The 14,301-nt window shown below is 37.4% G+C and overlaps 1 protein-coding gene across 1 annotated transcript in view; it reads right to left on the reverse strand.

The window, feature by feature from the left end:
- The window catches only part of lama2 (laminin, alpha 2), a gene marked incomplete in the record, with an annotated part of 177,548 nt that overhangs the window by 26,892 nt on the left and 136,355 nt on the right, over positions 1–14,301 (reverse strand). The window contains 12 exon segments of the mRNA XM_035679280.1: positions 580–723; positions 1,306–1,460; positions 2,193–2,198; positions 2,619–2,801; positions 3,949–4,065; positions 4,401–4,503; positions 5,730–5,868; positions 6,667–6,830; positions 7,103–7,219; positions 9,291–9,422; positions 9,512–9,590; positions 13,140–13,302. Coding sequence (XP_035535173.1) covers positions 580–723; positions 1,306–1,460; positions 2,193–2,198; positions 2,619–2,801; positions 3,949–4,065; positions 4,401–4,503; positions 5,730–5,868; positions 6,667–6,830; positions 7,103–7,219; positions 9,291–9,422; positions 9,512–9,590; positions 13,140–13,302 — 1,502 coding nt within the window.

Raw genomic sequence — 14,301 nt, forward strand, 5'->3', positions numbered from 1 at the left:
GTTTATTTGTGTGTGTGTATGTGTGTGTGGAGGCTGTATGTGTGTGTGTGTGTATGGCTGAGAGAGAGGAACACAAGTGAGTGTGTGCTTCTCTCTGTGGATGTATTTTTCTGTGTGTATATACACTTTTGGAACGTAGGATTTTTCAATTATGATAAATGCTACACAATATACAGCAGTTCAACATTATATTAAATATGATTAATGCTTTAATATGAAACATTTTAAAAATGTGAAACTGTTAACTGGATTTTCAATTTTGTCAGCAATAACACCACAGACAAAGTTTGACCATGTTTCCCCACAACCATAAAGATGTATTAGTTAATGAGTGTTAATGTACAGCAATGCATTATTATCATGCAAAATGCATGTCGTTAAATATGTGGATGACAAAAACAATTCTGAATGATTCCACTAGGGCTCTACATACATGAGGAAACTTGGTTATTTATATTCGTTAAGACCAACTCCTTTTTCTACTACTGAAGTTTTGACAGTGATATATTTCCTTGTAAAGAAGTTTTCTGTGTATTTTTTGTGCTTTATACTCAGTAACTAAGTAAACAATATACTTACATATTTGGCTGACCCCAGGTAGAAGAGGAGGTTATCAGGTGTGGTGGTTTTAACGTGAAGGGTGATGGTGTTGTACCTTCCCTTCCGGATATCGGGGCGGTAACTACGGAGACAGTCACCGCCTGATGACACTGATACTTTGATCTGAAAAGAGGAAGAAAAATAAGTAGTAGTATGTATTTTAGTTTGTCTTTATTTTATATGTAGTGAAACAAATGTATCACAAAACTCGTTTAAGTTAATCTGGTGCCTGCTGCTGACTTATAGTGTGATTTCATGGCTTTAGATAAAAAAAATTGGACCAGCATCTTTCTGATGTTTATTATAAACCTCGTTGAAACTTTCAGACATTGGCAATGTGACCACAACTTTCTGAATTAGTCATGAATCTGAATTGAAATTGTTAACTTTAATTTTCAGAACAATATTAAAATCAAATATCTGGTACATAATGTATACCTCAGATCATAAAAGTAAGTACTTAAAGTACTGTAATGGACACTTTTACTTTAAAAAAAGAAAAGACCAATGTTAAAACTCATTCAAGCATAAATACACAAAAAATAAAGACAGTAAAAGACATTAACTTTATGACACAATGCAATTTAATACCAGGTGAATTTACATTTATTCATGAGCATTCAAATTTAAAATGGAAGTATATGATTGTAAAACTGTTGTTGAGAACATGATTGTGTCATACACCTCATTGTGTTGACAACTTACTGAGTTGGCTTGTTTCCTGGCTTGGTTGATCAGTTCCTTGATTTGTGAGATGTTTCTCCTCAGATTGTCCTGCAGTTTTTTGATTGGCTGCAGCTTTTCCAACAGCCTGTCAGCCTCATCCTCTAAATCCTTCACTTTAGCTCCTGCAGCGTGGACTAAGGGAAAAGAAATAAAGCACAGTATTACAATATATACAGAACAGTACAGGAGTTATTCTTAAAACTGTGCAGTGTATTATAGCTGAAAGTTAGCATGTGAAGAGTGAGCAAAGGATGACAAATAATGGCAGCTGAGGAAATCACGATATTACTCAAAGAAGGAGGAGAATTATGTAGGAAGAGCGAGAAAGATGGAGAAGCCTGCGAGAGCCGGACAATTAGCGTAGCTCAGCATTCAAAGAGGATCTTTTCTACACTATTTAGCATTCATATTGTAAAGGCTTGAAACTGAAAATGAAAATGTAGAAAGACGGAAAGAAAAAGAAAGCGTTCCATGCTTTGCAGTGTGCAGAGTTCTCATGCTCGGGCAGAGCAGATCGGAGGCATTATTAGAAGCAACTACTGTTTACTGTAGATCTATTAAAGATGGTCATAAAACTAGTGGGTGGTGCTCCAATACTGTTGTTGAAATCAGATCATTTTGACATAGTTGATATTGATTAAGCCCAAAAGAACACATTAACACAATGCTGTTGATGACACATGGTTTAAGTGGGGATTTAAAATGTCCTAGCAAGTTATTTAATAAGTAAAGCTTACAAATGTTTAGAAATATGTGCTGGCAGGGAGGCCACATTACTCTCAACATTACTCTGTAATTACAACATGGTATTGGTGCACCACTTATAATAATAAGTGCTTATATTAAAGTAAGTGAAAAATACATACTGATTGCTGTGGGGATTTGAAAAAGAGAGACAGGGAGAAAGATATCAGATTGAATTTACCAATTTATGTGGCTCTGAGACAATATATCTCCAAAATGTCAAAAAGTAGTCATATTTTTGGAGTTTATAAATCTTTCATTGGGTATTGAGTTTCAAGGTTTTGTTATTAGTTTGTTTATAAAACTAGAATGATTAGGAGGTAAAACAAAGTAAGTAAAGAAACAAAACAATTTCACAGTAACACTTCTTAGTGATTTTTTCTTAATAATAAAAATGTATTTAACCAATGCTTAACAAGACCAAAATTAAATTTGACAATAATATCCAAAAACACATGATTTTCCCTCTGTATTAACTTATTACTACTACTACTAATATTACTACTAAATATTGTAATATGTGACTAGCCAATAGTAAAGAACTTTACTGTTTTTCTCAGGGTCCTGGATCATCTGATTGGCTGCATTGACAGTGTCCTCCAGCTCGCTGTAGTTCCTCTGTAGGCCATGGAGTTGCAGGTTCAAGTCCCCGAGTCGCTCCAGGACATCTATGGCTGTGGCGTTAGCATCAGCTGCTACAGCCTTTGTGGCTGCAAGCTTAGCTGCTGTGTCTGATAAAGCATGTAAAAAACAGACACACAAAAGATACAAGTTACATACCTAAATCAGTGGTATACCATCATTATGTTTGGAAAAATAGATGGGTTTTGTGGTGTATTGTGCTAATGTTCTGCAAATTATATATATTGTACACCAATCAGCCATAACATTATGAGCACTGACAGGTGAAGTAAATAACACTCGTTATCATGGCTCCTGTCAGTGGGTGGGGTATATTAGGCAGAAATTGAAAATTTTGTTAAGTTGTTGTGTTAAAAGCAGGAAAAATGGGTAGCGTGAGGATTTGAGCGACTTTGACAAGGTCCACATTGTGATGGCTAGACGACTGGGTCAGAGTATCTACAAACTGCAGCTCTTGTGGGGTGTTCCCGGTCTGCAGAGGTCAGTACCTATCAAAAGTGGTTGAAGGAAGGAAAAGCAGTGAACCGAAGACAGGGTCAAGGCTCACTGATACACATGGGGAGCGAAGGCTGGCCCATGTGGTCCGATCCAACAGATGAGCTACTGTAGCTCAAACTGCTGAAACACTTAATGCTGGTTCTGATAGAAAGGTGTCAGAACACACATGTGTGATACATGTGTATCACAGTTTGTTGACCACCAGGGTGCCCAGGTGGTCATAATGCTATGGCTGATGTTGTTGTGTATATTGTCCAGTAAAAATGATATAATGCTGACTACGGAAACACTGTAGATGGTGGTTACTTCATCTCAGTAAAACTTTGCTAACTTCAAATCACAGAATTTATTCAGAATCCTGCAGATTTCTGGTCCTGAATACCAAACCTTTTTGATGCAGATCATTTAGACGGTATTGTGTTATTTGGATTAGAATTCAAATGGAGCATGTTGTGTTAACCTCTAGGTTATCCATTTACAATATCTAGTAGCTATAGTTAATTTTCTGCGAGTTAATCCAAATGCAACCATGTGTATGATGTATCACTGTGGTTCTACAACCTCAATATCACTGCAGTTCATTTCTGTGTGTGTGTCTGTGAGTACTGACATGTGTCAAGTTGAGTCTACCAGAGCAACTGACCTCTATCGGCACGGTGATATTGATCCACTCTCTCTTTATCTCTCTCCCACGCACGCTCACACACTCATACACACTGTGTGTTTGTGCAGTCATACCATTGGGGATAGCGTTGAGCGTTGCCATGGTTCCGTTGACAGCCTTCAGCAGGTCTTTGGTTTTGTCTCTCGCTGCTTTAACTCTGCCCTTCAGCTGGGCCACACTATCTGCATTCTCTACACATACACACACACACACACACACACACACAAATACACAATGATGATAAATGATTTGAAGTCAAGGCTGCCTACTAATAACCACACTGCCCTCACCTCCCTAATGGTGAAGAGTGACTGACAGTAAGTCATACAGAGACTGATAAAGAACGACAAAGTGCTTGTTTATACTGTATATATCTTATATCATAATATATCTGTAATCAATTTACAGACTACAGCTCATTGTACAACAATTAGTAGACTATATATACATCCTGTATACTGTCTGTTGCATACAATACATAGTATGTTCTGTACACATTGTAGACATTGTGTACACACATTCTCACCTTTGACATCACTTTGAAGTTGTTTAGCTTCATTTAGCAGTGTGTGACTCTTCTGAAGTGCACCTTGAGCAGCTTCCTTTACTGGGACCTCGGGACCTAAAGCCTTCACACACACACACACACACAAACACACAAAGAAAATTCAGTTTCTTAACATGCCATCAGACTTTAATGCTTCCAGAATAATTTAGATCCCTCACATAAATTAAAAAACATGTTTGGTGACACATAAAAAGGTGCAGTAATCTGCATAATACCTTTATGTAAGATCAAAGCTCCACTACTTTGCATTGCTAAATGATATTCTAAGAAAGGCATTCAAACTGAACTCCTCCTCACATTCATTCTCTACCATCAATCCCTTATTTCATTGTTTCTTTGCCTCCTTTCACTGTCTTTTTAGTTATTTCTTCTTCTGCCCTTTACCTCTTTCTTGCCAAGGGAAAAGAAAAGAGAAAGAAAGAAAGCAGAGGTGAAAACATGCAAACAAGGGTGTTGAGTTGAAAAGAAAAGGGTAAAAATGTTGGTAGAAAAAATGGCAAACAAATGAATTGGCACACAGGACAAAAAATGGAAAGGAAAGAGAGGAAAAGAAACCATTATGGAATAAAGGGTATGAGAAAATCAAAGACGAGGTAACCAAGAAAAAAGCAAACAAATGGAGAGTGAACTAAAAAGGAAAAAAGTATGAAACAAGGACAAGAAGGGAGAAAAAAGAGAGGAAAAAGAAAAAATGAATAAATTAAGAAATAAAAGAAGGAAACAGGAAAGAAAAGGGAGATTTCAGGTGTGTGTGGTCATGATAATGAAAGAGGGAGGGGGGGAAAAGAAGGAGGAAGAGGGACAGAGAAGTGCTTTGATCTCTCAGCCATAACTAATGGAGAGCGCAAGCTTACATTACTGTTACTGCATGCAAGACACACACACACACAAACATACACACACACACACACACCTCTTGTGCTGAGAGTACACTTTCATGGTCTGGATAGCTAGAACACTTGTACTTGATATTTACAGTATATATGCAGTACCTAAGTGTGAGGTGGATCACATACAGAATTATTATACAGGCACAGTTTAGCTTTTGTTTGAGCCTATTTGCTGTTTATAATCATGTAATAGAGAAAATATTAGAGAACAGGAAAAAGAAGACTAATCGGGCACAATGTTTTTCTCATAATGAATTATACAAAATAACAAAAATGGGATACCTCATTAAACCCCGAAGGAAACAAATATTCTGAATAGTAAGAGACTGCAATTTTGAATTTGGTCAATAGGTATGTGCATGTGTTTCGGTGTGCGTAGGTATACATGTCCACTTACCAATGCCAGTGCCTCACTTGCCCTCTGTTTGGCTGCCTTTGCCTCTTTCTCTGCTGCATCGACATTTGCTTTAATGTTGCTATAGGCCTTGAAGGCAGCTGTTGCATTAAAGGAGAGATTTTTAGCTTCGGCCAAAATACTGTGAGGAGAGAGAGGACAAAAAAAAAGAGAAACGAATGTTGATTTGTTATTACCCTTTTGATATGTTACACACACATTTTTATCAAGTAATGACAATCAAAATGCCATGACACAACATTTACAAACACGACCTCATATATGTTATTTAACTCAGGGATTGTTAAGTCGATTTGTACTTCGCTTTTTAGGGAGGCAATAACAACTACTTTCATTGTTTAATCAGGGTTCCCGCTCTTTTCTCTTACGTTTTTCTTGATAATACAAGACAACACATGCAGGACTCAGAGGGACACTCTAGCTCACTTTCCAATTCCGCATAGACCTTTTTCACAGCAGCCATTTTGACATGAAATAGTAGGGTAAACACAGGGTAACTGAACCATAATTCTACTGTTTTATGTCAAAATGGCTGTTTTAGTAAAAAGGTCTATTGACTGCAGCTTTCCTCTAACCGTAACATTAATTTGGTGACAGCACAGGTTCAAATGCAATTCCATTTCCAGGATATGTTGCGATTTTCAATTTCCATGACTGGAAAATGCGTAGGAATCCTTTTAATTATTTTCTTTAAAATGCTATTACATATAATATATATTTTGTCTCAATCAGTCAATAGTTCAGTCTATAAATTATAAAAAAATCCAAAATTAAAAAAACAAACAAACACAAATAATTAATCTCATCTTAATTATCATAGATTAATTGCTTGTAAATCCACTTGAAAACCATTTACTAGTTTTAGCAAATCTATACCCTATAAACAATTACCAATGTGTGCTAACGTGTTTATATTTACCCATCCAAAATGGCAGCAGATTCATTCAACTGATTGGCGTGTTCCTCTGCATCGTGCACATGATTAGCCAGGCTGCCGTCACTTAAACCATTGGTAAGGCGATTGACTTTATCATCCAGCCGGTCATGAAGAGGACCCAGCTCTTTTCCCATCTCCTCCAAGTCCTACAGATAGAAAACAGAAGCTCTGCTCACTTTGCTTGGTGATGTGCAGTTGAGATTGAAAGAAAAAGACTCACCCCTTCAAATTGCTTTCTGTGTTATTTGAATTGAAGAAAGAACAGATCAAAGAGACAAAGTCAAAACGGAGAGAGATATTCTTCCACTCCTACAAACTCTTTTCTGATGCCAAAATACACAAGGGTTGACTTCAGGAAGAATATTTAAGAGGTTAATTACTGGGGTACTACAGGTTTCGATGAGGTTGACTTTAGTACCTCTATCTCCTTGTTAATGTTGTCAGAAAGCTGGTTTGCTTCATCAAGTAGACGTTCTCCTTCTCCGAGGACCTCCTGCGCTTCCTGTTTCACTCCACTCACTGCAGTGCGCTTCCTCTGCAAAAAACAAACCACGATCAACAGCTGCACGATTCCGATTCGCTGATGTATGAACATTAGTACTGCAACTAACGATTATTTTCATTGCCAATTTATCTACCGATTATTTTTTTTTGACTAACCGAAAATTGAAAATCCAAACACTTAAAATGACCTAAACAATTAATCACTCAAGAAAATTGGTGCTGATCGACAACCAATGAATTGATTCAACTTTAATCAACATACAACCACAGTGAGCAATGCCACATTTCTGGGATGACTGTATCTTTCACATAGAAGATTTAGTAGACTGTTTTGCAGCTGAAACTATAAGCTGTGTGGTCATACCATGTCAATGAATATATTGCGGCCTCAAAAGTAGTTTTTTTTTGTGCAGCATCATTTGATGTAGTTTTTAATCCATAACACATAGATAGTTAAATGCACACAAGTACTATAGAAGAGTTTGTGTTGAGTATGTGAAGATATTACAGTACTTTTGGTCCGTTTGCTGAAAATATGAATCCAAATTGAAACTTTGCTTCAGATAATGACAGAGCAATCATTCAGGGAAATTATTATTTTCTGTGCTGACTTGTTCTGAAAGCCTCTTTATGGAAAAAAGGATTTCCAGTTAAAATAATAACTGAAAATAATAAAAGGAGTTAGAACATTAGAGACACACAATTAGTGACTTAACTAAATAACATGTGAACTCAGTGTAACCCCAGTATGTTGCATAAGCATTCCACATTCCTCCCTGCATAAAGCTTTTCTTTATAGAGGAAAAGAGTGCAGGTTCAGGGAGAGACAGAGATAGACATAAAGACAGAAGGAAAGAGAGTGTTTGTATGTGTGTGTGATCACTGCAGAATGCTTCCTTGAGGACATGTATAATGATCTTTCCGATAAATGCTTGTTGTTTTGTTCTGTTAGGAATCGTTGCTGCCTGTGAGCTTTCCTTGATGATGAATTATATGCAAAAAGGCTTTAAATGAAAATAACAATGAGTACTTTGAGAATTTTTCAAACCCAAAAGTTTAAATATGGTTATGAGTAAAATGTCCCCATATCATTTCAAAATTAATTTTACAGTATATAAGTCAGACAACATACATTAACTAGAATAATATAACAAGTATAGAGTATAGACAGTTATCGTTTGATGCCACCTTGTCCCTCACAGCAAACAGAGGCTGGAACATGCTTGTCCATCAGTACATAAGTATGAACACGGTTATCAGAGGAAATTGTTGGATGTGCAGGGCCGCTAGTTCAGCTCGTCTGTGAGCATTTGTGATATATAGTTACCCATAATACATATAATGTCTGCATTATGCCTGCACGGAGCGAGATTGGAGAGTGACAAAGACATCATAACCTACATGTGTATGCTAACTTGGACATGAGGCTGATGAAATACTATATGTGAGCAATGTAGCAGCAGCTGTTTAAGCAAAGCAAAGAGACCATGACAACTTAAATATATAGTGTGTTAGATACATGTTGCAAAAGTAGAGTATATCACATGTGAGTGTAGCAGGTAGGGCTGTGTATTGGCAATAGTGTATAATAATAATAATGTTAAAAGTAATAATAATAATTAATTAATATAGTAATGCAAATTCTATTTTAGGTATATATATGAATATAAAGAACACACCACCATATGCATAAAATCTGATTATGTAGCAGCAGGACTGGAGTTGTCTGCTTGAACTAGCTAGAAGGCTTAACTCAATTACTTATTAGTAAGTGGCCTTTTGTTCGAAAGCTATTTAAAAAATAAAAATAAATAATGGTGACAAGTCTTGTTTCTCTCTCACAAATCAGGAGCGGTCATGTGTAAGACAGCTTAGTTTAAAAGGATGAAATAATTACAATGATTGTAGCGAAATTAAATGGAATAATTTAAATAGTAAATCACTTTAATAGTTAATTATACGATACACGGTTGGGAATACAGTGACCATGAGTATAGAAATGGTTTAGCATTCAAGCATGTTGCTTTCTGACTGTGTATGCGTATGTAAAACTTGTGTGTGGATGTCTGTCTAGCCATGTGTGTGTTTGTGTGTATCGCTACCTCCAGGGCTGTTAGGTTAGCTTGGTTTTGTTCAGCTAGTGAGCCAGCCTGCCTCGTCTTTCCCTGGGCAGAGTGGAGTAGATCCTGGGCCTCCTGGAGCTTCCCCTCATGGTCTGAGAGCTTGTCTTTTATCTTGGGAAACAGATGGCAAAGCACTAAGTTAGTGTCATTAATTTAGGGACATCGAAGACAAAAGAGTAAAGATTAGAAGTTATAATTACCTCTTCTTTCAGGTCTTCTGTGGCCTGATGGGGGTCACCAAATAATCTCTTCACTTTCTGATACAACTCCTCTGCAAGGCTGGAAGATGAAGGGAGGGAGAGATTAGAATATTTGTTTTTATATTTTGGTAATTTAACACAGTATTATTCATGGCTTACAAAAGTGGAGCAGTGGAATAAGTTATTATATGTGAATACAACAATTCACAAAGGGAGAGGAGGGAGGAGGAGAGTTATTGTGATGCGTGACAGAGCCTCTGCTAGTGCAAAGACAATAATCACTCCATATGACTGAATGTCGAAATGCTGGAATGAAATTGCCGATTTTCTTCTATTGACCCCTCAGGCTGAGTTGGATTAAATTGTGGCAGTATAAAATTGTTCAAATATCTTCACACTAATGTCTGCGTGTTTGCATGTTAATGGGTGGGGGCAGGGGAAGCAACATGTGCTAATGTACACTGCAGCATGGCATGCTGTATCAACAGCAGCGACAGATAAAACTGGCAGAGAACGAGACTAAAGAATAATTAAAACCTAACCACTCATGGGACTCATCAGTTTTTGTGGCTGATGAATATATTCTAAAGCCTAAATTTTGCCTTAGTTCCAGTATGTTTTCAGTTAAACAAATACCCAGAGCTCACAATGCAACTGCTGAGAGAGCACAGGTGCAAAATGAAAAAGGAACTTCAGTAATCAGGCTTTGTTAAAGTCACATTTCATCAATTATTCACGGCTTTGCTATGCTGTTTTCAACCCAACTACTATGAGTCAGCAAACTCACCTGGAATGGTTATTATGTGAATATTTCTGGTGTTCATATTTGACATCAACAGGCTCTGACCCCGTCACTCCCCACAAGGAGACACCTAGCTGAGCAAAGCTGCGAGTGGGGAGTGACGATAATAATTTTCCCCTGAGGGAAAGATAGATTTGAGGAAGATGGTGAGGCAGCAGGCATTCAGCAAAAATAAATAAGCAGAGTACTGATGGTGTAAAGGTCCACCAGTGCTTACGGGTCTGCGTACAATTTCTGTAACTTGCAGCGATTTGGAAGCTGTGTAGAGGTGAGAAATTGTCTCCCTTAAGTCCACTTTTTTAAATCGTCACACAACTATTTTTGTCACTTTGTGAATGAATGAATGGCTTCCAGGAATCTGAAAATTCAGATTTAAATGATTATTACTCTCACAGTCTTTTCACAATACCTTTGAGTGTGGCCACAAAAATATTGTACCAACTGGTTCTTTGTTAGCATGAACCGGCCCTGCCATTATAGAAATGGGTTGTCAGATATATACATTGAAGTAAAAAAATGGCAAGTGAACGTAGCGCCAAACTCAAGTTGAATGCCTGAACTATCATGCAGTCGTCACTTCATTCTTCCATCAAGATTTGCAAATCAGCCTTTGGTTCACTCCAAATTTTCTTATTACACTTTGCTTTGACATGAATTTTTAGAAAGCCTTCCCACTTTTGGAAGTATTTAAAACAGTTTAATAACCATATGTTTACCATAGCGTCCCTTAATGAGCCTTATTTTTTTTTTTACCTTCAGCATTAATTGAGACAACAAGGATCTAGTGTCCTCCAGTTGTCATCACTCAGAGGACAATTTCACACAGTTTTTGGGGATATATGCGAGGTAATGATTGGGTTTGATGAAACTTTAATGAACCCTGCGGGGAATAGCACGAAGAAAACAGAATATAACTAAGTAAAAATAACAGGCAGGGGTGTTTAACCATTACCCAATTGACTATTAAAACATTTCAACATATAGCAATACAGTATATGAATGAAAAGTCAAATTTGCAGCATGTAACCAAACTTTTCAGACTAATGAAATACTGAAAATACATAAAATATGAAACTTATATAACTGTGCCAGCTTTGTTCATTTTGCTGAAGCATCCCTTTAACATCTGTTGGTGCTTGTGTTTTTCTCTGCTGCTCTGTTTGAAATCTCCCCTCAGGGTTCAGTCAAATAATCAACCGCAGCCTGACAGACAAGTCATTCAGTAGCAGTGGCAATTTCTCTTTGTCTCTCTTATTCTCATACTCTCTCCCACTACAACTCTCTGTCCATCTGTCAGTTGTTCTGCTCTCCCTCTGTGACTTTCCCCTCTCACTACAAGCTCTTTGTGTTTCTCCCTCTTGTTTCTACCCCTACGGCCATACAGTACTTTTAATTAACTCATCGACCTCGTCAACATTTGCTGCTGAAAGAGACAGAGAGAGAAAGGGAGATTGGAGGGATGAAGAGAGAAGATTACTAATTCCATCAAATGCCTTGAGAGGGAGAAAGAAAGTGAGAGCAACAAAGTGAGAAACACTTTGCTAAAACATCAGCAGAAATGCATGGCTTTAGGATATGTGGCAATCAGATGTCTGCTCAGTGGAAGGTAGTTACTCCTGATGTCTCCTGTGTCAACAAAATGAAAGAAATCAAAGAAAGGAAGAAATTTAAGGATGAGTGGTTTTGCATGATTTAACCCTCTTACTGTACTACGCACAACGTTGTGTGTTGATGCTGCATTTCTTTCTACAACCCCAGACATCCACTGAGCTCCAATCATTTTTGCATGATATGAAAATCAATTAGATTCTAATTGACTCTTTTCAGTAAACATCAAGTCTGCATTTTTTTTTAGCCAAAGTTACATTATCAATAAGAGGTAACACTGTGCATACTTTTCAAATTAGCCACCATTTACACAACAGCACAGCTACTTTTTGCACTATTTATCATATATTTTTCTTAGGTTATCTCCTACTAATCACAAATTGGTTGCACGAAACATTCCCAAATATCTAAAGATGTGTGACATGCATTTCAAATGTAATTAAAAATTAGTTGACATACTGCCATTTTCAGGTTTGTTTCATTTTGCTAGTTTAAAATGTTGCACATTCATAATACAGTTAAATATTTTTTATAGTATGCAGGTAAGATTTTTTTAAAAGTTGTTTTACTTATTAATACATTAAGGTGACTTTTATGCATATTCCACTTCTGTCTTCTCTTCTTTCTCTCTCTCTCTCATTGTGCAAGTTCAGCAAAAGACTAAGTCTAGTGGGGAAACACCCCGCAGAACAACAAGCAAGAACGTGGAAAAGTGAGATTGAATCCCAGCAGGGACAAAGGCAATCCAAGACACACAAGGTGAATGCATTAGCATACGGGTATGTGTGAAAACAAAACAAAACAAAAAATCATAAAAAACAAAACAACAGGTAGGTGAAAAAAGCGTGGTTCCATGCAACAACAATGGGTGGAATGATGGTTCTGGTCAAATCAACCAACCAAACTTAAAAAGGAAACACAATAACATAGAAAAAAACACAAAACTTTAAAACCAAAAGAAGTGCACAATAGATGCTCAGTTCCTTTCTATCTCCGAACACTATATTTGGCATAGTTTGTTACTTGATACTTTGTTCATCAAGAAATGTACATCTTTGGTCTTCTCATCATGCATGTGTGAATGCTCGGAAATGTGTGTGCGCAATCAGACAAAGACTGGTCTGTTTGCTAAGTTTTCTCAAAATGTGTGTTTTTCTAGTGTGTGGGAGAGAGATACATGACCCGTGTGTTTATGTGTGTGTTCATGTGTGTCCGTACTCCATCTCTTCCTCGGCGATGCTCTTCTTCCCTCCCAGCTGTCGTTTTCTCATCTCAGCTAGCATGGCCTGGATCTCCTCCTTCATCTCCTTCAGGCTTTTGTCTGGAGTTCCATCTCTCCGCGAGAGAGTCTGGTTCAACTCGGCAGCCTTCAACTGGAGGTCTGGACACACAGACGCACAGAAAGAGTGCTGTGAGGATACTACAGATGGACAGATTCAGTTCATGTTGTTGCATTTCATACAAGCATTGAAAGAAAACGTATATTCCAGTTTCTGTTCCAGCATCTCTGGAAAATATCAGTAATACGGAAAAGTATAGGTATATATGCCTTCAAGTGTCTTTGTTATAATTTAGCTTTTTTGGTTACCCTGTTTGCATTAATATATGATATACATATATTGTTATACTATCAGTATATAGCATCAGTATCTTCCAGGACATTAAAAAGGTCTAAAAACAATGAGGTGAAAGAGGCAAAGTTGTGGAGAGCTGCAGACTTGGGTGATAAGTGTGGGTTCGTCAATACATGAAACTCCTTTTAAATTACAAATACAGTATACATGCATGTACAAAGATATAGTACAAATATATTACGGTAAACAGACATCCAGTATTCAGCCCTGATGGACTTGCGTTCTCCTGTCATGTTTCATCTTTATGGCTCAAACAGAAAGAAAGACAAAATCACACCGTTTGATCTTCACTCATTTAAACGCAGACACACGCCGAGAGCCACACACACACACAAACCGTTTTAACACCATTCAAAGCCAGCGATTTTGGCAAACTTCATGTTTGCCCTGCTTTTATCAAATTAAAGGCAGTGAAATCTCAAACCAATCAATGATGAAACTGCACTAAAACACTCCAAGGCTCATTTGAATAATACTCAAACTGCTGGAACTTAATGAGCAGTGTGTGTGTGTCTGAGTGTGTTGTGTATTTCCATAACGTGCGTGTGTATGCAGCAAGCTGTTTGTGTGTGTCTTATGTGTCTGCAGTGATGGTGTGTTCCTATCTTCTTTAAAATGTAAACGTGGTATGATTAAAGCAAGCTGAAACTTAAAAAGTGTCTGTGTGTGTGTTTGTAGGTGTGTGGGTGGGTGGGCCTGTGTGTGTGTGTGTGTGTGTGTGTGTGTGTGTGTGTGTGTCTGTAGGC

Source organism: Morone saxatilis, unplaced genomic scaffold (genome assembly GCF_004916995.1).
Source record: "Morone saxatilis isolate NCDOM2014 unplaced genomic scaffold, NCSU_SB_2.0 Contig7, whole genome shotgun sequence".
Taxonomy (NCBI): domain Eukaryota; kingdom Metazoa; phylum Chordata; class Actinopteri; family Moronidae; genus Morone; species Morone saxatilis.